The sequence below is a fragment of the Neomonachus schauinslandi genome, chromosome 5, assembly GCF_002201575.2.
Source record: "Neomonachus schauinslandi chromosome 5, ASM220157v2, whole genome shotgun sequence".
Lineage (NCBI taxonomy): Eukaryota > Metazoa > Chordata > Mammalia > Carnivora > Phocidae > Neomonachus > Neomonachus schauinslandi.
In genome coordinates, this window is record NC_058407.1 from 112346290 (window position 1) to 112372007 (window position 25718).

Sequence of the window (25718 nt, forward strand, 5' to 3'; positions counted from 1 at the left end):
AATATAAATTATTTCATATTAGGGGTGCCTGAGTGGCTCAGTCATTAAGCATCTGCCTTCAGCTCTGGTCATGATCCCAGGATCCTGGGATCAAGTCCCGCATCAGGCTCCTTGCTCGGTGGAGGGCTTGCTTCTCCCTCAACCTCTGCTACTCCCCCTGTTTGTCACTCTCTCTCTCTGTCAAATAAATAAATAAAATCTTTAAAAATAAATAAATACATAATTTCATATTAATTATGCCTTTCCCTAGGATCTAAAATGGAACAACAGGTATTCTGACACACTAAGTTCATGAAAAAGTAGATTTATTTGTGCTGAATTTTCTCTTTTTGTTGACTTTTAGTATCTATTTGAAATATACAGAATTCATCTGGAGGTAATCTGGCCTTCAGGTATATGAAATCACAAAATTACAAAAAACACTTGAGTTTTGGGGAATGTAATTTTCTATTAAAATACTATAAAATTCCAATCTAAAAAATATGGAAGCTAAAAACTTAAGAAATATCTATGATTATTTTCTGCATGTCAGGATCTTCACTTTTTAAAAATAGTTGTTTTTTTTTTTTTAAGATTTTATTTATTTATTTGACAGAGACATAGAGAGCACAAGTAGACAGAGCGGCAGGAATAGGGAGAGGGAGAAGCAGGCTTTCTGCTGAGCAGGGAGCCAGACGTGGGGCTCGATCCCAAGACCCCAGGATCATGACCTGAGCCAAAGGCCGCCTCTTAACCGACTGAGCCACCCAGGCGCCCCTAAAAATAGTTCTTTTTAACTTTTATTTTGTAGTAGCACCAGACTTACGGAAAAGTTGCAAAAATAGAGAATGCAGAGTACAGAGATTTCCCATTTGCCCTTCACCCAGCTTCCCCTGATGTCCTCCATAACCGTAGTAAAATTATAGGAACTCATTTGTTGAAGTCTAGTTTTTTCACTTTGAAGAATAAAGTTTCCTCCATGTGGATTTTGTGCATTTTGTGCAGGTCATTCCTAAGTGTTTCATCTTCTTTGTTGATGGTATACATGTTTTTTGTCCTGCCATTATGTCCCTCAATTTATTGTCTCTATGAACACTATTAAAGTTTATATATTAATTCTATATGCTGCTACCTTACAGAATTCTCTCCTTTGAGTTCATTTTTTTCCAATAACTTATTTTATTTTTTTATTAAATTTTTTTTATTATGTTAATCACCATACCTTACATCATTAGTTTTTGATGTAGTGTTCCATGAGTTCATTTTATTGTTAATTGTCTAAGCACAGTGGTTGACACAATATAGCCCATGGGCCAAATCCTATCTTTATAAATAAAGTTTTATTGGAACACAGTCATGCTCATTCATTTATTACTGTCTTTGGCTGTTTTATGCTACAATGGCAGGGTTGAGTAGTTGTGACACAGACTGAATGACCCATAAAAACTAAAATACTATCTATCCCTTTACCAAAAAATCTGCTGACCTCTGCTCTAGAGTATTCCAGAGAAAATTTTACCTCTTCTTTATAAATTCTTATTCTTTGATTTCTCTTGTTAACTAATTTCCTAGCATAATGTTGGATAGTAGTATAGATACTGGTCTTCTTTGCCCTATTTATTTCTGATTTTAGTGGAAATGCCTCTACTATTTTTCTAGTAAGTAATGTCTTGAGGACTAAAGATATATATTTTATAATATTAAAATTTAAATTAATTACATTAAAAATCAATTTTTATTTTAAAGTGGTTTTTTTTAATCAGAAAAGTATTGAATTTTGTCAAAGGCTGTTTAAACACTTATGGAGATTATGCTCCATATGCTTCATTATAATATTTCCCTTTTATCTACTAATATGGTGAATGCTGTTAAATGAGTTTCCAAACACTGAACCAAACTTGCATTCCAGAAATAAGTTTCATTTAGTTATAATGTACTGTTTTCTTAGTGTGGTATATGCTTTTGTTTCCTAATATTTTATTTAATATCTTTTTAATGACATGAGTGATATTGGTATTTGGCTTATTTCTTTTTTTTTTTTCTATCAGGTCTAAGTATCAATGTTATACTTGCTTCACAAAAGGAATTAGGAAGTTTTCTTTCATTTCAGTACTCTGGAATAATAATTTATTGAGCAATGGGACCACCTAGATTTTAAAGGTTCAGTAGAAGTCTACTGTGCAATCATATGACCCTACTCTGTGTGTGTGTGTGTGTTATTAGTTCCTTACTAGCTTTCTCTAGTTCTTCTACAGAATCTGTTCTATTTATGCTCCCTACTCTAATGGTGTTTTATGACAATCTGTATTTCTTTATAAAATGATCAGTTTCATTGTGCTATCTAATTTATTTGAGTTAGTAGTCTACAAAGGTAATACCTTATGGTTTTTAAATTTTTTTTAATGATTATTTACCACTTGTTGTGTTTTCGTTTTTGTACATTTGAGCTTCCTTCTAGTATTTTCCTGATGTAGTTATCTAGTATAGTTTTTCTATTTTTATTTTTTCTGAAAAAATAGTTTATTAATTAGATGTACTGTTCTATACCTCATAAATTTCTTTTATCTCTTAATTCCTTGTTGCTTTCTTTTGGTTTGTTTTGTAACTTTTTTTCTAAAGTTTTGAGCTGGGAAGTTATGTCATTTATTTTCATTCTTTGTTTAAATAATAAAAGTAATTTATGCATGTATTTTCCTTTGACATGCTTTAAGTATCCCTTGTATAGTTGATATGTACTGATTTCATTATCATCTTTTTTTTTTTTTAGAAATTCTTTTATTTCATGTTTGTATTTTCCTAATTTTAGCCCAGGAGTTGTTTAATAGAATTTTTTTTTTTTTTTGGTAATTCCACAAGGAAGAAACTTTTTATTTTTTGTTTTTGTGAGCTATTTCTCATTATACAGGTATCACCCACTTTTTGAAAGGTATCTTATGCCACTTCACGTTTATGAAAGATCTACATTAAGGTACCTGTTTTCACTAACCAAAAGAAATCTGAAGATTTTTGCTTTTATGGGAAAAGGCAAAAAGCAAAAATAGCATTCAGCATTTGTTTCCCAGTGAGCCCTTACAGAGGCAGCATGCACACCAAGCAGTGAGAATGGCAGTATCAAGCTCCTTCCCTAGGAACTACACTCAGCATCTCAGCATCAAGCCAACATAGCTTTGAACTGTGTCTTATGAGCATCTCTGTTTTATCTCAATTAATTTTGTGCATCTGTTAGCAAGATGTGTCCTAAGGTATCAGAAAAGCCTAAGAGAGATTATTTTTGGGATCTGGGAATGCTCAAAAACTTTTTCATATAAATTAATGGTAATTCTTTGCTCTATACCCTTTTGGCTAATGAATGGTTTCATAGGAACACTCTAATTTTGGAGAGCAGGAGAACTTGTACTATGTTTTGGTCAGACTATATTGATTTTTTCACTTTCTACTTTTTTTGGAAGTTACTTATTTTTTGTGAGCTAATGCAAAGTAAATTTTTGCAAAGTATCTATAGGTACTTGTGATGAAAATATATTCCCTGTCAACAGAGTGTAGAGTTTGATGTATACTCTAAAAATCTACTTTATTATGTTACTTAGCTCTTCTATCTCTGCTTACCATTTTTGTGCAATTGATCTGTCTTATACTGAAAATGGTGTCTTAAAACCTCTTATCATTAGTGTGCTTCTATCTGTGTCTTCTCACATCTCATATAGTTTTTACTTCTTAAAGGCAGGTGCTATATTATTTGGTACATACATGTTTTTAATAGTTGTGAATTTTTGCTTTTAATATTCCAAGGTCTATTTCTTTGTTACGTTTAATGAGTTTGGGCTTGATTTCGACTTTGTCTGATACCAGGATCTTTACTCCTGCTTTCTTTTTTTTTGCATTTTTCTGGGATATCTTGGTCTACCCTTTATTTTTAGTCTTTCTTGAATCATTTTCTTTTAGATATTCCCTTTTAAACAGTAGTAGATGGGTCTTGCTTTGCAAGCCAAATTAAGAATACTTGTTCTTTTTTTTCTTTTTTCTTTTTTCTTTTAGTGAGAGAGAGCATGCGAATAGGGTGTGGGATAGAGGGAGAGAGATAGAATCTTAAGCAGGCTCAGTGCCCAGTGGGGAGCCTGACATGGGGCTTGATCTCACAACCCTGAGATCATGACCTGAGCCAAAATCAAGTGTTGTACACTTAACAGACTGAGCCACCCAGGCACCCCAGAGAGTTATTCTTTTAATGAGTTAAATGCAGTCACACTTATTGATATGACTGATATGTTTGGTCTCAACAATATAATATTTTATAATCATTTATATTTTGTTATATTTGCTGCTGCTTTTCTATAAGATTTATAGTCTTTGCTCTCTAATTTTTGTTGTTATTTAAACTTCGCATTTTTGTTTTATTCTAGTCATTGTCTTCTACCTGTACATTTTTCTACTGCCCTCTTTTTCCTTTCTGTTATGTAGTTATTTGCCGTTGAGTTTCTCAGTTTTTACTGGTTATTTTTTAACTCCCACCTATTGTCTACATAGTAGTCAGTGGGTGTATTCTGTTTTTCTCTTTCCCTCTTTCTTTACCTCCCCATCCCCCCTTTTTTAAGTAGGCTCATGACCCTGAGATCAAGACCTGAGCTGAAATCAAGAGTCAGATGCTTAACTGACTATGCCACCCGGGTGCCTCTTTTCCTCCCATTTTTAAGTGCATTATTTCTACTTTATCATAACATACAACATTTGAACATTACTATTCTACCCTTTCCCCTGCCCCCCTTGTTTAATCATATCTATGTATGTGTGTATATATATATATATACACACACACACACATATGTGTACACACACACACACTCATCAGTTTTTTGCTGAAGTTTTAGTCATATTTTAGTTGTTGGGAACTCATCCTGTAGTAGAATCTTCAAAAAGGGCTCATGGGTGCAGACAGAATTCCCTAAGTTCTTAAATGTTTAAAGTATTTTTACTTTTTTCTAGTTTTTAGAGATATGATTGACAGTTCTTTAAATTGTGTATATTCAAGGTGTACAACATGGTGTTTTTATCCAATATACCTTGTGTAATAATTCCACAATCAAGCTAATTAGTATATTAACCTCACACAGTTACTAGTTTTTTTGGGGTGTGTGGTGAGAACACTCAAGATATATTCTCTTAGCAAATTTCAAGTATACATTATTATTAGTATATTTACTGTGCTGTGCCCTAAATCTATAGAACTTATCCACTTTATGACTGAAACATTGTACATTTGACCCATTTCCTCCACCCAACCCCTGGCAACCACCATAATACTCTGTTTCTCTAAGTTCAACTTTTTTTAAGTTTTTTATTTTAATTCCAGTGTAGTTGACCTAGAGTGTTATATTAGTTTCAGGTGTACAATATAGTGATTCAATTCTTCTATACATTATTCAGTGTTCATCACAAGAAGTGTACTCTTTAATCCCCATCACCTATTTCACCCATCCCCCCACCCACCTCCCCTCTGGTAGCTATCTGTTTGTTCTCTATAGTTAAGAGTCTGTTTCTTGGTTTGTCTCTCTCTCTTTTTTCCCCCTTTGTTCATTTCTTTCTTAAAATTCCACTTATGAGTGAAATCATATGATACTTATCTTTCTGACTTATTTCGCTTAGCATTATACTGTCTAACTCAATCCATGTTGTTGCAGATGGCAAGATTTCATTTTTTTTATGGCTGAATAATGCTCCATTGTTCATATATACTACATCTCTTTATCCATTCATCTATCAATGGACATCTAAGTTCAACTTTTTTAGATTCCATATATAAGTGATATCATGCAATATTTGTCCTTCTGTGTCTAGCTTATTTCACTTAGCATAATGTCTTCCAAATTCATCCACATCACAAATAGCAGTATTTCTTTCTGTTTTAAGGCCAAATAATATCCCATTGTGTGTGTGTGTGTGTGTGTGTATACACACTCACAATTTCTTTCCATTCATCTGTCAAGAGACACTTAGGTTGTTTCCATATCCTGGCTATTGTGAATAATGCTGCAATGAACATGACAGTGCAGGTATCTCTTTGAGATAATGAATTATTTTCTTTTGCATATATACCCAGAAGTGGGATTGTTGGATCATATGATAATTCTATTTTTCATTTCTTGAAGAACATTTATACTGTTTTCCATAATTACTGTACCAATTTACATTCCCATGTGCAAGGGCTCCCCTTTCTCCATATCCTCACCAACATTTTTTTATCTCTTGTCTTTTGCAGAATAGCCATTCTAAAAGGAGTGAGGCAATAGTTCATTGTGGCTTTGATTTGTGTTTCCCTGATGATTAGTGATGCTGAGCATGTTTTCATATACCTGTTGTCCATTTGTAGGTCTTCTCTGAAGAGATGTCTGTTCAGTTCCTTTGCCAATTTTTTAACCAAGGTGTGTGTTTGTTTGCTACTGACTTATATGAACTCCTTATAGATTCTGAATTTTAACTCCTTACCAAATTTATGGTTTGCAAATATATATATTCTGAATTTTAACTCCTTAGCAGATATTTTCTCCCACTCCATAGCTTGCCTCTTCATTTAATTTTTTCCTTTGCTGTGCAGAGCACATGTGGATATCCAGTGAAGCTATTTTCCTATAATTACTCAGAGGACAGCCTTGCTAGATATAAAATCTTTTATTCCAACTTTTTTCATTGAAATAAAAAAAGATGCTGCTTCATGCTTTTTTTTTTTGAAGTCTGATGCTAGTCTATTTCTTTTATCTTTGTAAGTTATTTGATCTTTTTTTCTGGAGGCCTTGAGATTTGGGGGGGGTCTGGAGTCTTTATAAAATAATATTTTTATTAGGTTTATCCCAGAGTTGATTGCTAACTATTTGGTTAAACTGAAATATAGTTGATACAGGAAAGACAGCAGGATAAATGCCTTTCCTTCCTTTTGAAAAAAGTCAAATTTCAGATATATGAATTGTTAGGAGCCCTAGCAAACTCCAGTAGTGACAATAAGGGCTGTTTGGGGGATTTATTGTGAACTCATGGGTTTTCATGATTTACTTCAGCTTCTACTGTTCTTTTATATAAAATGCCTGGCATATATAATTCAAAACATGCTAAAATCCTAATGTCCTTAGTTTTTCATTACTTCAAAATAACCTTAAAATCTAAAGGTCAACTTTCAAATATAAGTGCCCACAAAAGAGTTAAATTTCATGTTCTTTAGAAGATAAGAAAAAAAGGTGTTTCTATTAATATTTTGTAATTGCCCAGGATTTTCAGAAATTTTACATAACAATCTACCTAAATATTGTACTAATTTCCTACAGTTTATCCTATAAAATATTTTCCTTCCACACATTATAAAATAAACATTTGCCGAACTGATTGTTACATGGTATAGTGTTATGTGATCATGTAATGAAAGACTCTTTTATAAAACATGTACACAAGGATAGAATTAAAACCTACCATGGAATCTGTAACTCTAAATTTCCTGTCTTCTGTGGTTTAAACATAATTATGTTGCATTTACATAGTTTTTTTTTATTTTTACATTGGGTTTATTTGTTCTTTTTAAAAGAGGGGAAAAGAGTAAAGCTACGCTTGTTTGTATACAAAAGAGATTTAATCTCTTTGTGGCTGCCCAGATACTTCTTTTACCACAGAACCACTCTTTGTGACCTTTTAGGGTTTATGCAAGACATAAAATAGAATATGTTTTATGTATTTGTATCACTAAGAATATTTTTCCTTCCTTTCACGTTTCTTTTTGTTTCTCGTCTGCATACTTTTAAATCACGTGGATTTACCTGAGATACCAAAATGACAATTGCAAAGTAATTATTTGAATAATTTCATCTTCTGAATCTTCATTTTCTCATTTTAAAACAAGCTCTAGGGACTTTTAATTTGAGGATGATGTGGATTTTATTTATCCACATTATGTATTTCATCCAGCCAGCTGTGATGTGTGCTTAGTTTAATAGCTGAATTAAATGAGCTGTTCAGTACCATTTCCTGTGTGAGAGAGACTATATATGTGTATGGAAATTAAAACACATTTTTAAACATTTATTTTGTGAAATGTAATATGTATAAATGTAATATGTATAAAGGAAAGTACATGATGCAAATATACATATTTGTAAATTATTCAAAAGGGAAGACTCCTATAACTGCCACCCAAGCCAAGAAGTAGAATATTGTCATTACCCTAAAAACTCCCTGGCTTTTCCTCCTTACCACAGGGTACCCACTGCGACCTCTCTTCACTCTGGAGAGCGCCCTTCTCTTGCCTTTTATGGCAATTCATGTCTTGCTTTGTGTTCATAATTTTATTCTTGAGAATGCCTCCATATATAGTTTTGTGTTGTCTCTATTTGGAAACAAATGGAAGCATATAGTATGTGTTTGTTTTGTCTGACATTTTTTGTTCAAAATTATAGGTTATTTTAACACTTAATAAATGCTGTTAGGAACCTTTTATATCAATTTAGAGAGAATGGAAATCTTAACAATATTGAGACTACCAATCCACTAACATGGGATGCATCTCCATTTATTTAGGTCTTCTTTAATTTCAGCAATATTTTGTGGCTATCAACATAGAGATCTTAGATATTTTTCATTACATTTTTTTCTAGGTATCTTTATTTATGCTACTGTGATTGGTAATTGTTTTTAATTTATTTTCCAGCTATTTGTTGTGAGCAATGAAATGTAAGTGATTGTTTAATACACTTGTATATATTCAAGTGTATCTTTGGGTATTCTTACAACTTTGCTAATTTTATCCTTTCTAATAATTTTTATAGATTTTTTAGGGTTTTTACATATAGAATAATGTTATATGCAAATAGTGACAGTTTACTCTTCCCCCCCCCCCCCCGCCCAATCTTTATGCCTTTTATTTCTTTTTCTTTGTTGCACAGGCCAGGACCTCTGTGAAGTGAGTGGGCAGACATCTGTGTGCTGTCTTAATCTTGGGGAGAAAATATTCAATTTCTTACCATTATGTATGCTATTAATTGTAAGGTTTTTGTAGATGCCCTTTATCAGATTGAGGAAGTTCCATTTATTCTTAGTTTACTTTGAGGTTTGTTTTTTTTTTAAGTCATAAATGGGTTTTGAATTTTGTAAAATGCTTTTTCTGCAGCTTTTGAGAGTATCAGATAAATTTTCTTTGTTCTATTAACAGGTGAATTGCATGAATTGATTTTTGAAGGTTGTCTTTTGGTTTTGTTGACTGTTTCCTTTGCTTTGCAAAAGCTTTTTATCTTGATGAAGTCCCAATAGTTCATTTTTGCCCTTGCTTCCCTTGCCTTTGGCGATGTTTCTAGGAAGAAGTTGCTTCGGCTGAGGTCAAAGAGGTTGCTGCCTGTGTTCTCCTTTAGGATTTTGATGGACTCCTGTCTCACGTTGAGGTCTTTCAACCATTTGGAGTCTAATTTTGTGTGTGGTGTAAGGAAATGGTCCAGTTTCATTCTTGTGCATGTGGCTATCCAATTTTCCCAACACCATTTGTTGAAGAGACTGTCTTTTTTCCATTGGACATTCTTCCCTGCTTTGTCAAAGATGAGTTGACCATAGAGTTGAGGGTCCATTTCTGGGCTCTCTATTCTGTCCCATTGATCTATGTGTCTGTTTTTGTGCCAGTACCATACTGTCTTGATGATGACAGCTTTGTAATAGAGCGGGAAGTCCGGAATTGTGATGCCGCCAGCTTTGCTTTTCTTTTTCAACATTCCTCTGGCTATGCGGGGTCTTTTCTGGTTCCATACAAATTTTAGGATTATTTGTTCCATTTCTTTGAAAAAAGTGGATGGTATTTTGATGGGGATTGCATTGAATGTGTAGATTGCTCTAGTCAACCTTCCATTTTTTTTAATAAAATCACTCTGATCATGTTATATTACCCTTTTCATCTATTCTTGGATTTTACTAGTTGGTGTTTTGTATTCTGTGTTTATGTTGATGAGATATTTTGATTTATAATCTTCTTGTAATATTTTTGTCAAATTTTAGTATATGGGTTATGCTGGCCTTATAAAACAAGTTGAAAGATCATCTTTCCTCTCTATTTTCAAGTAGAGTTTGTATAGGTTTATTTCTTTCTTAAATGTTTGATAGAATTCACCAGCAAAACCATCTGGGTTTTGTGGAAAGGATTTTTGTTGATGGTGATTTATTTGTTTTGAGTGTTAAAGGTAAATTATATGTCTTTAATAAATATGGTACTATTTAGGTTTTCCATGTCTTCTTGGGTCAATTTTGGTAATTTGTGTTTCACAAAGACTATATTTGTTTTCATTTAAGTTTAGTTAATTGGCACAGTTATTTATAATGTCCTTGTATTATTATTTTTATAATTTTATCACTTGCAGGTTATGTAATAATAGTAATTTGTGTTCTTTCTCTGTGTGTGTCTCTTTTTTGGTCAGTCTCTCTGAAGCAGCTCATGGTCCATTTTTTTTAATAACATGTGAGCTACAAATGGTTTTACATTTTTAAATATTTACAAAACAAAGAAGAATATGCAACAGAGATCATATATTGCCTACATAGCCTAAAATATTCAGTCTCTTTACATAAAAAGTAAAGAATAATTGCTCTAGTGGTTTATCAGTATTATTCATCTTGTTTTTATTATTTTATTTCTTTTACTCATCTCAGGTTTAAGTTTTTGCACTTTTTCTACTCTCTTGAAGTAGAAGCCATGATGGTTGATACTATAGGTCCATCATTTTGGCAATATGAGTATTTAAAGCTACATATTTCCTTCTCAGACTATTTTAACACATCACACAAATATGTTTTCTTTTTATTTGATTCAAAATATTTCCTGAATTTCTTTGTGAATTCTCTTTGAAGAGGTTCAAAGGTTACCTACAAGTGTTGCTTAATTTCCAAAATTTGGGTATTTTCCAGAGGCCATATCATTATTGATTTTTATTTTAAAACCATGTCAGAGATTATATTCTCTGAGATTTTAACTTTTTCATATTTAGTTTTATGGCCTGGCCATGTGGTCCATTTTTGTAAATATTCTGTTTGCATGGGAGAAAAAAATGTATATTCTGCAGTTGTGTGTAGTGTTTTTAAAATGTTGATTAAGTCAGGTTGGTTAAGTCTGTTGTTCAGTCTTCTGTATCTCTTCACATTTTTTTCCTATTCTATCTACTCCTGAGAAAGAGGTGTTAAAATTGTCCACCATGGTTATCAATTTATTTATTTCTAGTTTTCTCTATGTAGTTGTAATTCTCTCCATTGACAGAAACTGACTCTCATCTGTACTTATTAGACCTAGCTCCCATATATAACCAGTCCTCCATGTTCACCCCTATCATGTCCCCTTTGTAGATACTATCCTCACCCTGCTTTGGCTCTGATTCAACATGCTGGACTGCCCAGACTCTGCATGTTCTCTTTATCCTATTCAGGCTCTGGTACCTCATGCCGGGTCACCTTGCCCTTGTATGTCTTCACTCCTCACCCTGCTCAATCTCTGATTTCCCATGCCAGGCTGCTCCACTGTGTTGTTTCCCTCCTCATCCTGTTCAGGCTCATCATTACACAACAGGCTGATTCTCAGTGTGGCTATCCTTCTGCTAGGCTTCTCTCCATATTGAGTTGTACCCCTAGAGGCTGCTCTGATCACTTTAGGATCAGATACCCCATGCCTGTTTTACCTTATCCTTAGAGATTCCCTCTTCATCTTCTTGGGCTCTAACACCTCATGTGGGGCCAGTAAAGCACTTTTACCTTCTACCATTGTTCTCCCACACAAAATGATTTGGGGGCTGAATTATTCAGGAGGCACAAGGAAGGGGCTTTACCATTATTTTTGAAGGATATTTTTTACTCAGTTTAGAAGTCTAGATGAACAGCTCTTTTTCTTCTAGCACAATATAAATGCCGTTCTCCTGTATTTTTGCTTTCATTGTTTCCTGTGAGAAGTCAGCTTTTGTTTTTACTTTAATTCCCTATACCTGATGTGTCTTTTTTCTTTAGCTGGTTTTAAGATCTGCTTCTTAGCTTTGGATTTCAGCAGTTTGATTATGATACGCTGAAGGTGTGGTGTTCTTTGTCCTTTTTCTGCTTAGGGTTCACTGAGCTGCTCAGACCTGTGGATTAATGTCTTCCATCAGTTTTAGACCTCAGTCATTGTCTTCACAAATATTCTTTGGTCTCATTCTCTCTCTCTCTCTTCTCTTCCTGAAACTCCGATTTCACACGTATTATTTCATTTAATATTCCACAGACATTGGACTTTTTTTTCACTTTTTCTCCTTATTTTTCAGTTTGTTTGCTTTTTTTTAATTATCTAATTTATTTATTTATTTATTTATTTAAAAATTTTTTTATTCTTATATTATCCCCATACATTGCATCATTAGTTGTAGATGTAGTGTTCCATGATTCATTGTTTGTGCATAACACCCAGTGCTCCATGCAGAATGTGCCCTCCTCAATACCCATCACCAGGCTAACCCATCCTCCCACCCCCCTCCACTCTAGAACCCTCAGTTTGTTTTTCAGAGTCCATTGTCTCTCATGGTTCGTCTACCCCTCCAATTTCCCCCGCTTCATATTTTTCAGTTTGGATACCTTTTCTTAGAGTTCACAGATTCCTTTCTCTGCTCTTTCCAGTTTTTTCTTAAGCCCATCTAATAAATTCTTCATTTCTTATGGCAGTTTTCAAGTCTAGCATTTCTACTTGTTTTTTTTTTTTTTTTTTAGTTTTCGTGTCTCTGGTTGCAGACTTTTCTTTCTTTTGAATTCAATTATAAACATTTTTAAAAAATACATAATCTTAGTCAAATTATATAAGTGCCTCTTAATCAGGAAACAACAAAGTATTTTATACAATTGAAAGGTATCCATTTGGTAGGTTATTGTTCAGTCATTAGAGCTCATACTCGTACTATTAAAAACAATTGAGTAGGGGCACCTGACTCTTGATTTAGACTCAGGTCATGGTCTCAGGGTTGTCATATCAACCCTTGTGGGGCTCTGTGCTGGGCATGGAGCCTGCTTAAGATTCTTTCTCTCCTTCTCCCTCTGCCCCCCCCCAAAAAGAAAAGAAAACAAGTAATTGTGTAGGTATGGACAGATTAATGGAACACAATAGATACACTAAATATATATCTATATGTCTATATAACTACATATCAAAATTTACGATACTATGACTGGTATGAGGTTATACATCACTGTGGTTTCAATTTGCATCTCCCTGATGATGAGTGGTGTTGAGCATCTTTTCATGTGTCTCTTGGCTATCTGGATGTTGCCTTTGGAAAAATGCCTATTCAGGTATGGTGCCTATTTTTTAATCAGATTATTTGTGGGTTTTTGGTATTGATTTGTATTTCTTTAAATATTTTGGATATTAATCCCTTATCAGATATATTTTCTCCCATTTAGTAGGTTGCCTTTTTGTTTCGTTGATAGTTTCCTTTGTTGTATAAAAGCTTTTTAGTTTAATGTCCCAATATTCATTTTTACTTTTGTTTACTTTGCCTGAGGAGACAGATCCACTATACTTAAATTTTTTTAATTTTAGGATATTATCAGAGTGACCATAAAAAAAATGCTGGATCCTGGGCACCTGGGTGACTCAGTCGTTAAGCATCTGCCTTCGGCTCGGGTCATGATCCCAGGGTCCTGGGATCGAGCCCCACACAGGGCTCCCTGCTGCATGGGAAGCCTGCTTCTCCCTCTCCCACTCCCCCTGCTTGTGTTCCCTCTCTCGCTGTGTCTCTCTCTGTCAAATAAATAAGTAAAATCTTAAAAAAAAAAATGCTAGAGCCCTACTTCCTTCTTATAGAAAATTCATATCATTAACAGATTTAAGTATAAACAAAATATGTTGTAAGAGAACAAAAGAAATATTCCAGTTTTATTATCTTGGGATGTGAATGGCTATTCTAAGTGTAAGTAAAAGATCAAAATCATAAAGGAAATAATTGATAGATTCAATTATATAGGATTTTAAATGCTGAGGAAGAATGAAAAAGAGAGAGAGGAGAAAAATCTCCTCTGGAGATTTTTTTGCTTCTGCTGGAAATGACCATTATAGTAACTCCTTACTCAACAAATTAGTAACTAAAGGGAGAGAATTAAACATGTATTCTGCCTTTCTATAGGATAACTAAGCCCCCAGTTGATGAGAGGAAGATCTTCTTTATAAAAGAATGCCAGTTATTAAGTAGAGTATACAAAATTCAAAACAATCACTACAAGTCCCAATAAAATAATTATTTTAGGCAAGGATAATTAATAGATGCTAAAACTTTAAGGTAGGGAAAATGTTGTTGGGACACGACCTTCTTAGAGTGACAAAGTGTCACCACACAGATTGTTATTCAATGAAAATGGAAACATACATCTTTATAATGAAGATATATAATGGTTATCAGTGTACTTAAAGGACCAAACTTGGCATCACTAAGAGTGGGACATTTGATATTATGAGCCTCTGAATGTGTTGTGTGATGTGAGGTACATACTGTCACCTATGACGTATTGTGCCAAAAATATGTAATTTGAATCAAACTCAGATTTTAGTTCTAATTTCCTCTTCATGGAAAACACAGAGAATAGAGGAAAAATTTAATGAACCTTGAGAAAGCAATCAAACTCTTTAGGACTTGATCTGTTTAAAAAGTCAATGCCATAAATGTGTTCTATAATAAAAGAGACTAAGAAGACATATCAAAAATATAGGGCACAATCCTTGCTTGAAATCAGTTTTTGTTTGTTTATAAAGCTCTAAAGGATGTTCTGGGAGCAATTAGAAATATTTGAATCTGAACTGGATACTTGATTACATTACAGAACTGCTTTTAAGTTTCTCAAAGGTGACAGTGGTACAATGATAGCATAAAAGGTGATACTTTTTTTAAAAGATGAAAATTTGAAAATTTTAGTTGTGAATAGTTCTCTCTCTAACTTACTTGCAAATGGTTTAGAAAAAATGAACACACACATATAGATAGATGATGCAGACTTGTTAGGTTTTGAATGTTATGCCTATTGGTGTTTATTTTACCATTAAAAACTCTTAAGTATGTTTGGAATTTTCCATAATGACAAGGAGAAGAAAAATTAAGATGAAAAATTGAAGTTTTTGCACTTAATGGCAAAATTAAGATAGTTGCTGATGCTGGTAACTGGTTTTCTTATTATTTGTGGATGTGGATTCAAACTGACATAACTTTTATGGAGAACAGTCTGTTATGTATTAAAATTAACATATACAGAATCTTTTCTGAGCAATTCCATTCCTCAGCATTTGTCCTTAGAAGATAATCAGTGCATTGCAAAAGGATGCAAGGGTGGCCTTTGCAATGTTATTTTTATTCCCATTATTATGCAAAACCAGAAAGAACCTAATTTCAATTAATAAAGGATCAGTTAAATATATATACATACATATATATTTTTTAGTTAAATATATTATGGTACATCAATATAGCAATACTATCTTGTCATTAAAAATGATTATTATAAATCCATATTCTGTATCATATTCATTGACATAGAAGTTCCATTACATATATTGAATTAAAAAGGCAGATTATAAAGCAGAAGGTATAGTGAGTGGAATGGGTATCTTGTCATTGTGGTGACCATAAATATTAACATTTGCATTGGTCCATTTTGCTCTCTGTTTTGGGCAAACCATGCCTCAGCTGCCTTTAATGCACTCATCTAAATCGTGTGCATTTTTTTCAGAGAAGAAAGAAAAGATAAATTATGTTTTATTTGCTTATACAACCAATACATCAGACAGGGTTGGTCAGGCACTCTACTTCTGTTTTCTCATTGAGTAATAACAGTGTTGGAGTAGATGTTTTCTAGGATCCAATACCAATATTGGATGAATGTAATGATGACTGCGTAACTTTCATTTAGTGTTTACTGAAAATGACAGGTTCTCCATGCCAGGGACTACACCAGGTACCAGAATACCTTCTCCGTTGCCCCACACTAGCTTCCCTCACCCCCACAGGGTTCCTGCCACATGGACAGTCTCCTTGCACACCCCCACCTCCATCCCACCACACTTCTCTGGTTTATTTTTCTCCAGTCACTTTTCAACATTTCATATAATATGTAGATTTCACTTTTATTCTATGTCTTTTCCCCAAAGAATATTAGCTCCACGAAAGCAGGGATTTCTGTTTGCTTTCAAGGTGGAAAAATCCCCAGTGCCTCAAAAATTACCTGGCACCTGATAGGCACTCTCTTAATATTTACTGTAAGAATAATTTTTTTTTTCTGAGAAAATGTTTCTGGGACTTTTCTAATAATATTGTTTATGCAACTATAAAAGGATAGATTATCATTCTGTGCTACCAGCACCAAGAAATTCTGGGACATACCTTTCCAGAGGCTGTCACATTTGCTTCTTTCCTTCAAATGTGGTCTCCCATAGAGTCTTTAATATAATATCTAGAGATGTTATCATAAAAACAGAGAATCATTATAAAAAAGTAAAATTCTTTTCTAATTATAGGTTTTCACAAGGATGATCATTTCATTCTGACATCCTTTATGTTTCCATTTTTACTGAGTTGCCAACTTGGTTTCAATACTTATAGATTTCAGTTGCATCCTTTAACGTGGTGTAAGAATATCACGTTCTCCCAGACTGACCACATTTAGTGTGAGCCATTGTCAGATAATAATATTTACCAGTGTACTTCTCAGTGAAAATTGTGAAATTTTTAGAAGTCATGTAACATTATGGTTTCAAAAATAGTTGTATTGACATTGCCAGAAAGAAACTCTACAACCTTGGCTGTGCCTACTCTGTGGGCACAAACTCTTCACTTCTATTCATGCATGTGTCTTCAATGAGCAGGCAAGCCAGCCAGACTTCTTAACGATCTTCGCAAATGTTATTATAACAGCAACAACAACAACCAAAAAAAAAAAAAAAACTGAGAAAGATAACAAGCAGCTATGCCATTTTTGGTTTGTTTGGGTTTGTTTAATAGCCAGAGTATGAATACGTATTAATCTTTCTAGGACTATTATTCTGCCAGCCACACAGTTTGACTTCTATGATAAAGTTTAAGATTTTGAAAACACAATTCAGTTATGTGTTTATAATGTCAAAGAATTAATGTAAAATTCAACTGATAATAAAAATGGGAAGAGCTTACCTACTACTGGAAATGAATTCAGAGCAAGATATCAGTCAGATTAAAAAACTATACAAAAGGAGATAACCCCATTGCAATGGACAGTGGGTGTAAATTAATGTCACCTATAAGCCCATCATTGTATATGGGCAAATGTTATGGGCAAAAAGCAATAAAGTTATAAAGAAATTCTATGAAAATACACTTTCACCTTAAAACAACTTCAAATGAAAACTTACTCTAATGGTTATATTTAGAACTTGAGCAGGTACTTTGCAAGAATGAGGTGAGGTTAGAAATGAATGTATTTGTGTTGGGAGAGATTTTTGATTCATGGAGCAAAGACTGTCTTGTTTCAGGTTCATTTAACCAATAGTCACTGGCTGTGGTAGCATGCTGGAAGCATAGTAGGTGGTACATGAGTCCGGCAGTCAAGGAAATGACACAATAATTATAATAATAATGGGGAGGTGATAGGTATTAAGGAGGGCACATGATGTGATGAGCACTGGGTGTTATATGTAACTGAAGAATTACTGAACTCTACATCTGAAACTAACGATGTTCTATATGTTGGTTAATTGAATTTAAATTAAAAAAATTTTTTTTAATTTAAAAAATTTAAAAATAATTAATGGGGAGGTAAGCATACACACATGACTACAAGGCAAAGCACTGTGCCATGAATATCAGAAAGGGGTACAGCAAAACTCGTAAGAGGCTCAAGGTGGGAGAAGCCAGAGGATCTGTGGGAGAAGTTTTGTTATAGACCTTAAAAGATGGGCTATTACAGCCAAAGAGGGCAATGGCATAGGGAAAGGCTTATAGTTGAGAGAATTTCTGTAGTCTGTAAGTAAACTAGTGTCTCCCCTTTGCATTCATATGGAACCCCATGCACCCATCTAGTGTAGCATTGATCATAATGAATTATAATGGTTTCTTTATCTCCCTCACTAGATTGCATTTTGCTGAAATACAGTTAAAATCCTCTATATTTGCAGATTCTGTATTTGTGAATTCATATCCCTGCCAAATTTTATTGGTAACCTCCAAATCAATACATACAGCACTTTCACTGTTATTCACACACCTGTGCAGAGCAGGGCAAAATCTGAGTCTCCTCATGCACCTGTCCAGCTGACGGTGAACAAGGCCAGGCTCTGCCTTCTTGTTTCAGCTCTCCTACTGCAAACAAGTGTCTTTTTATAGGCTGTGTAGTGCCACATGCTTCCCATGTTTGTGTTTTGAGTTGGTTATTTTGCTGTTTAAAATGGTCCCTAAGCAAAGTGCTGAAGAGTGATCCAGTCTAATGCTCCCAAGTACAAGAAGGTTTGATGTGCCTTACAGGGCAAATATGTGTTAGGGAAGCTTTGCTCAGAATGAACTGCAGTGCTGCTGGCCATGGGTTGGTTCAGTGTTAATGCATCAACAATGTATATTAAATAAGGTCGTTTAAACAGAAACACACATAAAACATGGTTATAGATTGATCAGTTGACAAAAATGTTCTGAACAGAGGCTCTCAGGAACAAAATTTTGTATTTCCCGGAGCAATGGTTCAGTACTTACTAATTCCCTGTGTGCAGTGACTTTATAGAACATAACTACCCCACGTAATGAGAATTGACTGTATCCGTTATTTCTGTATGCTTAGCACTTAGTGTTTAGTAGATGGCCCAAGAGTTTTATGAGCAAATGCCTGAATACTGGGACTTGGGAAGAATAAACCAGCTCATTGGAAATGTTAAATACTGAGTTCAGGAATCAGGGTTTCAATACCACACAGGCGACGGGAAGCCCTTGGAAATTTTTTCCTGGAGTGCAAGCATTGATTGAATGTGCCAGGTAGTGTGATGGACAGAATGAATATCCCTGGGGACCTGTTCTCAAGGAGCTACTACAGAAGCTCCACAAGGTCCTTTAGGAAGATTAATCTCACAGGAATTCATAGGATGGGTAGAATTGAGAGAAATTGAAGACACAAAACCAAGGATGCAGCTACCCCGCAGCTATCCTGATACGATGTGGTAAAGACCAGAATTAGGGTGCTGGTAAGAGGAAGAGGGAAGTAAGGGGTGGATACTTGGCTTATTTTTTTCCTTTTCTTTTCTTTTAAGATTTTATTTATTTATTTGAGAGAGAGTGCATGCATGTGAGCAGGGAGAGGGACAGAGGGAGAGAGAATCTCAAGCAGACTCCGTGCTGAGTGTGGGCCGGCCATGGGCCTCCATCTCATCATCCTGAGATCATGACCTGAGCCGAAACCAAAAGTTGGCCACTCAACTGACTGAGCCACCCAGGTGCCCCAAAACTTGGCTTATTATGAAATCGGCAGTAAATAACTTGATACAGAGAATGAGGGAGATGGAAGGGACAAAGTTAAATCCTGTAGTTTGCTACCTCCTGACTTTGTTAGCTCCTGTTTTTGCAAATGTGTTTCAATCATGTTTCCCTCATCTAAGGTTATTACTCTGTGCTGTGCTGAGTCTTTTAAGGGATCAGTGATGGGGTCACAATCCTCCTCTGTTACAACTAAGCAGCCGATGAGTTAGTTGACTAGGGCTTGGGGTGACAATTGGGGACAGTAGATGTAGTTTTACAATTGATAGTGAATTTTTATAGTTAATTGTGAAATTTTTGCCTGGGGGAGGAGAGGGGTCCACACTGAATTATCCCTTTAAAAAAAAACCCAGAAAGGTGTGCCATGCAAATGACTTCCACTGTAATGTGAAGTTATGGGGGTCCAGCTCTGTACAGTTAAATATTACTAATGCAAATTTTACTGCTACATTTGCAAGAAGGTAGGACAGACCTATTGTTCATTGAGAAATTGCATGTGAAAAAATACAGAGACCCAAGGATCAGCAGCAATTATGCTTTCAGTGCTATATGTAAAGCAATAAGATGGTTTAACTTTGTAAAGTAAATCCTTCATTGTGAAGGGCTCGGTATCTTTCTTTACATTTTCCACCAGTTGAGAAATAAAACTTTTTCTCTCAGCATGATATTGACAGAAAGCTTTAGGTTTGTAAAGCTATTTAGTTAAACTTCATGTTAAAATACTTTCTCAGTGTGTTTTCTTATTAAAAGTCATTTTCTAAAGAGACAATTTGTATCTTACTACAAGCTATTTATAGTATTACCAACTATTTTATAAGGTTATGCAAAGCTGATATCATACTTGGACCCTTTGAAATAACACATATTTTTTCACCCTGGCAAACTCATCTCAGATAATCAAGAAATGTAGTTGTCTTTATGTCAATTTTCAAGAAAGAATTTGAATGGCATTCTAAGCTAGTGGTATTTATTCTATCTGTGGCTAAATGCTACATGTGTTTAACTCAACCTGAGATTAAAAATCAAAGGAGTTTTGATGTTCTTTATCTTTTTTCATCTGCTTTGAGTTTAACATACCTTTCTGAACAAAGCCATTTTTGTAAAGGATACTAAGTTTTGTTTGGGCCACCTTCTCAACTGCAAGTGTACTCAATGGACCTTAATGCAAGGTTATGCTCCCTGGACTAATTGATATATAAACAGAAGACAGACGGTGTAGAGATGACTCTGATGATAATTCATTTTTCAGCTAGTCATGAGGATATTTTGATTACAGTGTGTTTAAGTAATTATAACACAGTCTGCATGTTAGTCTTGCTGAGAAGGGAGCACATGGAAAACAAGTTACGTGTTACCCACGCCTAACAAAGGGTGCACTGTAGCATAATGATTTTAATTCCTAATGCTAGATTAGGACTGGAGGAGTTTAAAATATGTCATGCAGTAAGGTAAGTCAATTAAACATAGACCAAATAAAAAAGGTAACTTCACAGTTTTGAGGCATAAATATTTGTTTTGGAAAGTATATAGATGTTACTATATGAAAGAAACTAGTATTTTGACATTTAGGTAACAGTCTGTGTACAGCTAATTAAAAAATTACATGGCTTGATTTTAAGTTTATGTGAATCGTAACTATCACGGACCTTGCTTTCTGTGTCATGAATTTAAAACTGAAATCAGAGATCTGGCAGTTCAGTAGCACATTCTATTCCTGCTGTTGTTAAAGGTTTTTTTAAGTAGGCTCCACGCCCAGCATGGAGACCAACATGGGGCCTGACCTCAGGACCCTGAGATCAAGAACTGAGCTGAAACCCAAAGTCAGCCGCTTAACCGACTGAGCCACCCAGGCTCTCCTGCTTTTGTTGAAGTTTTGAAAGAAATTCTAGGGGCGCCTAGGTGGCACTCAGATGGTTAAGCATCTGCCTTTGGCTCAGCCCGTGTTGGGCTCCCGGCTCAGCAGGGAGTCTGCTTCTCCCTCTCCCTCTCCCTCTGCCTCTCCCCCTGCTCATACTCTAACTTTCCGTCTCAAATGAATGAATAAAATCTTTAAAAAAAAAAAAAACTAAGCAAATGTCAAAAGGAGATAAAATAGAATTGTGTGGATAGATAGGCCATTTAAATTTTCCTTTCCACATACTAATTACAATTTATCTTTTTTTGGTCTCACAATAGGATAATTGATCGCTTAGATGGAGTTCGTTTGTTGTGGTCCCTGCTGAAAAATCCTCACCCACACGTGAAGGCCAGTGCAGCTTGGGCCCTCTGTCCCTGCATCCAAAATGCTAAGGTAAGAACAGACTATAAATCAATCCCTTCTAGAATCTCTAATACTATATTGAATAATGTCATCACAGTCGCTAATTGCTTTTGACTTACTTTTGGTCCGACTTATCTGGTAGAAAAGAGTGCTGAATGTTTGTGCCAAAATAATTTTTGAGCAATGACTTTTCCTGGTTAGTTTTTAAATGCCAAATGAAACTAGGCTCAGGTGGCAGTGCTTAGCAAGTTCTACCTGGCTGGTGCAATTGAAACAGGTATGCCAGGTAAGTCAAGAGGAAGATAAGTTGACTGTTCTTATCTCTTGGGTAATAAGAAAATTGTCTGTATTTACTTGCTACTCTAAGAAGCATAAAATTGCTTCTATCTTATTTATATATCCTGAAATATGACAGTGAAAGATCACCAAGTTCTTTGTTACCTTGAAAAAGTAAAATAATTTCATGAATCCCACTTTTTTTTATCAATAAAGACTGGATATAAAACCCATAAATAAAAATTTTACAAGACAAAAAAAAAAAGACTGAACTGGAAGAATTTTAGCTCTTCATTTGTAAATTTTGTTATTTTATATAAAGATCTCTTTTCAGCCTATTTCTATTTTCTTAAAATTTTTTTCTATTGCTTTAGAGATTGCCTTTTCAGATCCTTGTTGCTAGAGATATTTTTCTCTGTTGAATATTTTTATTTAAAGGATTTTACTCTTATAATAAACTTAACATGACTCTAAATATCATCCTAAATATTTGTGACCAGAAATAATCTTTTGTAAAAAGTGAATAGTGATGTGTACTAATAATAGAGGAGACCTATTACAAACTGGTCAATAGAACCATTTTTTTATAGCAGCAAAATAAGTATAATAAAACATAACAATATTTTATAACAAAAAATAAAAACACCTCAAATGTCAACCTACAGGAAAATGGACAATAGGATGATACTATGGTCATATAATATCATACAATGCAGCAGTGAAAAACAAATGTATTTCAGTAATCTATTCATCAATATCAATACACCTCATAAACATATTGAGCAAAAATACCAAGTTTCAGAAGTAGATGTATAATGTAATTCCTGTTCTATATAATAAGGTCCACAGAAATTTGTAAAATGTAAAATTTAAATGATATTATTTAGGGACCAAGGAAGAGCTCACCAAGGAAATATCACTACATATCCTTAAAGGATATCCTTATCAGTTACCTGAACTAATCAGCCCAGTCCTTCACTCATAAATATGAACAACAAAGGATCACCAAATATTTAAGGAAGACTAATGGCATTTGAGACAAGCCAGTATTGATAAGTAGAATTAACTTCAGAGGAAACAGAGATAATGTAAGGAACAGAATATAATATGAAATTTTAAAAATTTGTATCTTCAGAATGACCCAAGGGGAATACTATATCCAAAATGGCTGTTATTAAAAAAAGGTCATTCATAGATTAACAAAGACTTTTTGGAAATTAAAAATATATTTGGTGGGGCACCTGGGTGGTGCGGTCAGTTGATCATCCAGCTCTTGATTTTGGCTTAAGTCATGATCTCAGGGTCCTGGGATCAAGCCCCGCATCAAGTTCCATGCTTGGTGGGAAGTCTGCTTGAGGATTTTCTCTCTGTCCCTCTCCCTTGCCCCTCCCCCCAATAAATAAATAAATAAATCTTAAAAATATATGTATTTGGCTAGACAATAAATTTAACAGAAGAGACAAATAGTAGATATGACTGAGTAATTATCTGAAAGATAAAGTCTAGTAAATAAGAATGCAAAATAGAAGTAAAAAGAAAATAGCAGATGGGGGGAGGTTTGAAAAAAAATAGCACAAGAAAATACATGAAAGGAAAGAGAGCAACTGAAAGGAAGAAAAATCATCGTTAAAAAAAAAAAAAAGTGGGAAGGTTCTGTAAATTGAAGAGTTGAAGAAAGATTCTAGTCTTCAGATTGAAAAGATCCACTTAGTGCCAAGCAGGAAAAACAAAGAAAGTTACCTATACCTTGACATAAATTCAAATTTGATGTTTCCAGAAAATTAAAGGAAAGGAAAAAGTTACATAAGAACAAGGATCACACCAGTATTAGACTTAACATCATTCACAATAAATTGTAAAAGAAAATGGAACAAATCCTTTACTGTCTTCAGAGGAAAGTATTTCCATCCTGGAATTCTATATCCTATAAAAACTAGCATTCAAGTGAGTGTGGAGTAAGGACAGAATAAAGACATTTTTCTTTCAGAAATGTCAAGACTCAGGAAGCTTATTCCCCATAAACCTTTTCAGGAAAAAAAAAAAGTTGAGACTATTTTCCAGCAAAACAAAAGATTTTAAAAAAGAGAATAACATTAGTTATAGAAACAATTACTCCCTGGAATTTATAGTTAAATATAGTTTGTGTTGATAATATGGCTCTCAAATTTTATAAAATTTTTAAGAAAGAATTTAAAAGTAATAGCATAAAATAAAATTAAAAGCAGATAGTATTATCACAGTTAACAGTCTGAATCTAAACTGCCAGATGATTCCACAGGTAAACACATACTAAAAGGTCTTTACTTTTCCTGGGGAAGGATGTTATAGATACTGGTTCATTCTCAATCATCATCAAAAATATAAATTTAAATACAGAATTTAATTCTGTTTCATCGATGAGATACCATTTCGTGTATAGATAACATTTCTACATAGTGCTGTTATTACGTGTAAATTGTGTCCTTTATTCACATGGATTTTAACTACAAATCTGCCTATGTATCTATTACTAGCTGTTATAAGACATTCTGTAAGAGACATTCCAATATTTTCATTTTCATTATTCCTGCCCAGGATTTCTCTCCTGAATATCTGACAATGCTAGCAACCTAAACTGAACCACACTCAAACTAAACACAGCCCAATATGTTTGTCAGTTAGCCCTTGGCCCCAAGGCCTCCACTAGATCCAAGCCTCCATAAAGAACTCCAACTTGCTCCATTTCTGATGAACCTTACCTACCCTCTGCACATTCTATACTCCTACCACCTTAGTGTCTTTAAACTGTTCTCAAGAAAAGGAAACCTCAGCCGCCATCGTATCGTTCCTGAGGGAAAAGCAGATGCGTGATATCTGCTTGTTCACTACTCTTACCAAGAACTACACTCCTCCTCTATATGCATTATCATTTAGGTAACACAAGTGTTTGAAGAATTTTAAACAAGGAAGTGATGTGAGCAGATTAGTTAATTAGAAGATATGAGTGGGTGATTAATTAGGCTTGTGCAGTGGTTCAGGTGAAAATAATTAGAATCTGACCTAACACAGTGGCAGTGTGGGCAAAGAGGAAGAGTCAGTATAAAAAATAATTGCAGGGGGCGCCTGGGTGGCTCAGATGGTTGAGCGTCTGCCTTCGGCTCAGGTCATGATCCCAGGGTCCTGGATCGAGTCCCGCATCGGGCTCCCTGCTAGGTCGGGAGCCTGCTTCTCCCTCTGCCTCTCTCTCTCTCTCTCTGACTCTCATGAATAAATAAATAAAACATTTTAAAAAAATAAATAAATAAAATAAAATAAAATAAAAAATAATTGCAGGGGCGCCTGGGTGTTTCAATTGGTTAAGCGTCTGACTCTTGATTTCGGCTCAGGTCATGATCTCAGGGTTGTGAGATCAACCACGCTGGGCATGGAGCCTGCTTAAGAGTCTCTCTCTCCCTCTCCTTCTGCCCTTCCCCCACTCTCTTTCTCTAAAAAAAAAAAAAGAAAGAAAGAAAAGAAATACTTGCAAAGTAGTTGCAGATATTGGTGAGTGATTGGATGTTGGCTGTGAGAAGGAGGTCAAGAGAGAGTTTGAATTTTTTTTGTTTTTGTATTTTAACTTTGACAACTAAGAAATAGTAACTTTACAAAACATGAGAAGAACACGATGTCAGGCAAAGATGGTGGATTTGCTTTCATCCAGGTAGAGATATCCAGTCATTTGAGTATATGAACCTGGGTATCTGGAA

At 34.5% G+C, this 25718-nt stretch overlaps 1 protein-coding gene across 2 annotated transcripts in view; it reads left to right on the forward strand.

Annotated features, from left to right (window-relative positions):
* ODAD2 (outer dynein arm docking complex subunit 2) overlaps window positions 1-25718 on the forward strand; it is a 177785-nt gene that overhangs the window by 65668 nt on the left and 86399 nt on the right. For both annotated transcript variants that reach the window (XM_021686526.1, XM_021686525.1), the window contains one exon: window positions 21633-21747. In XM_021686526.1, coding sequence (XP_021542201.1) covers window positions 21633-21747 — 115 coding nt within the window. The remainder of the gene's footprint in view (window positions 1-21632; window positions 21748-25718) is intronic.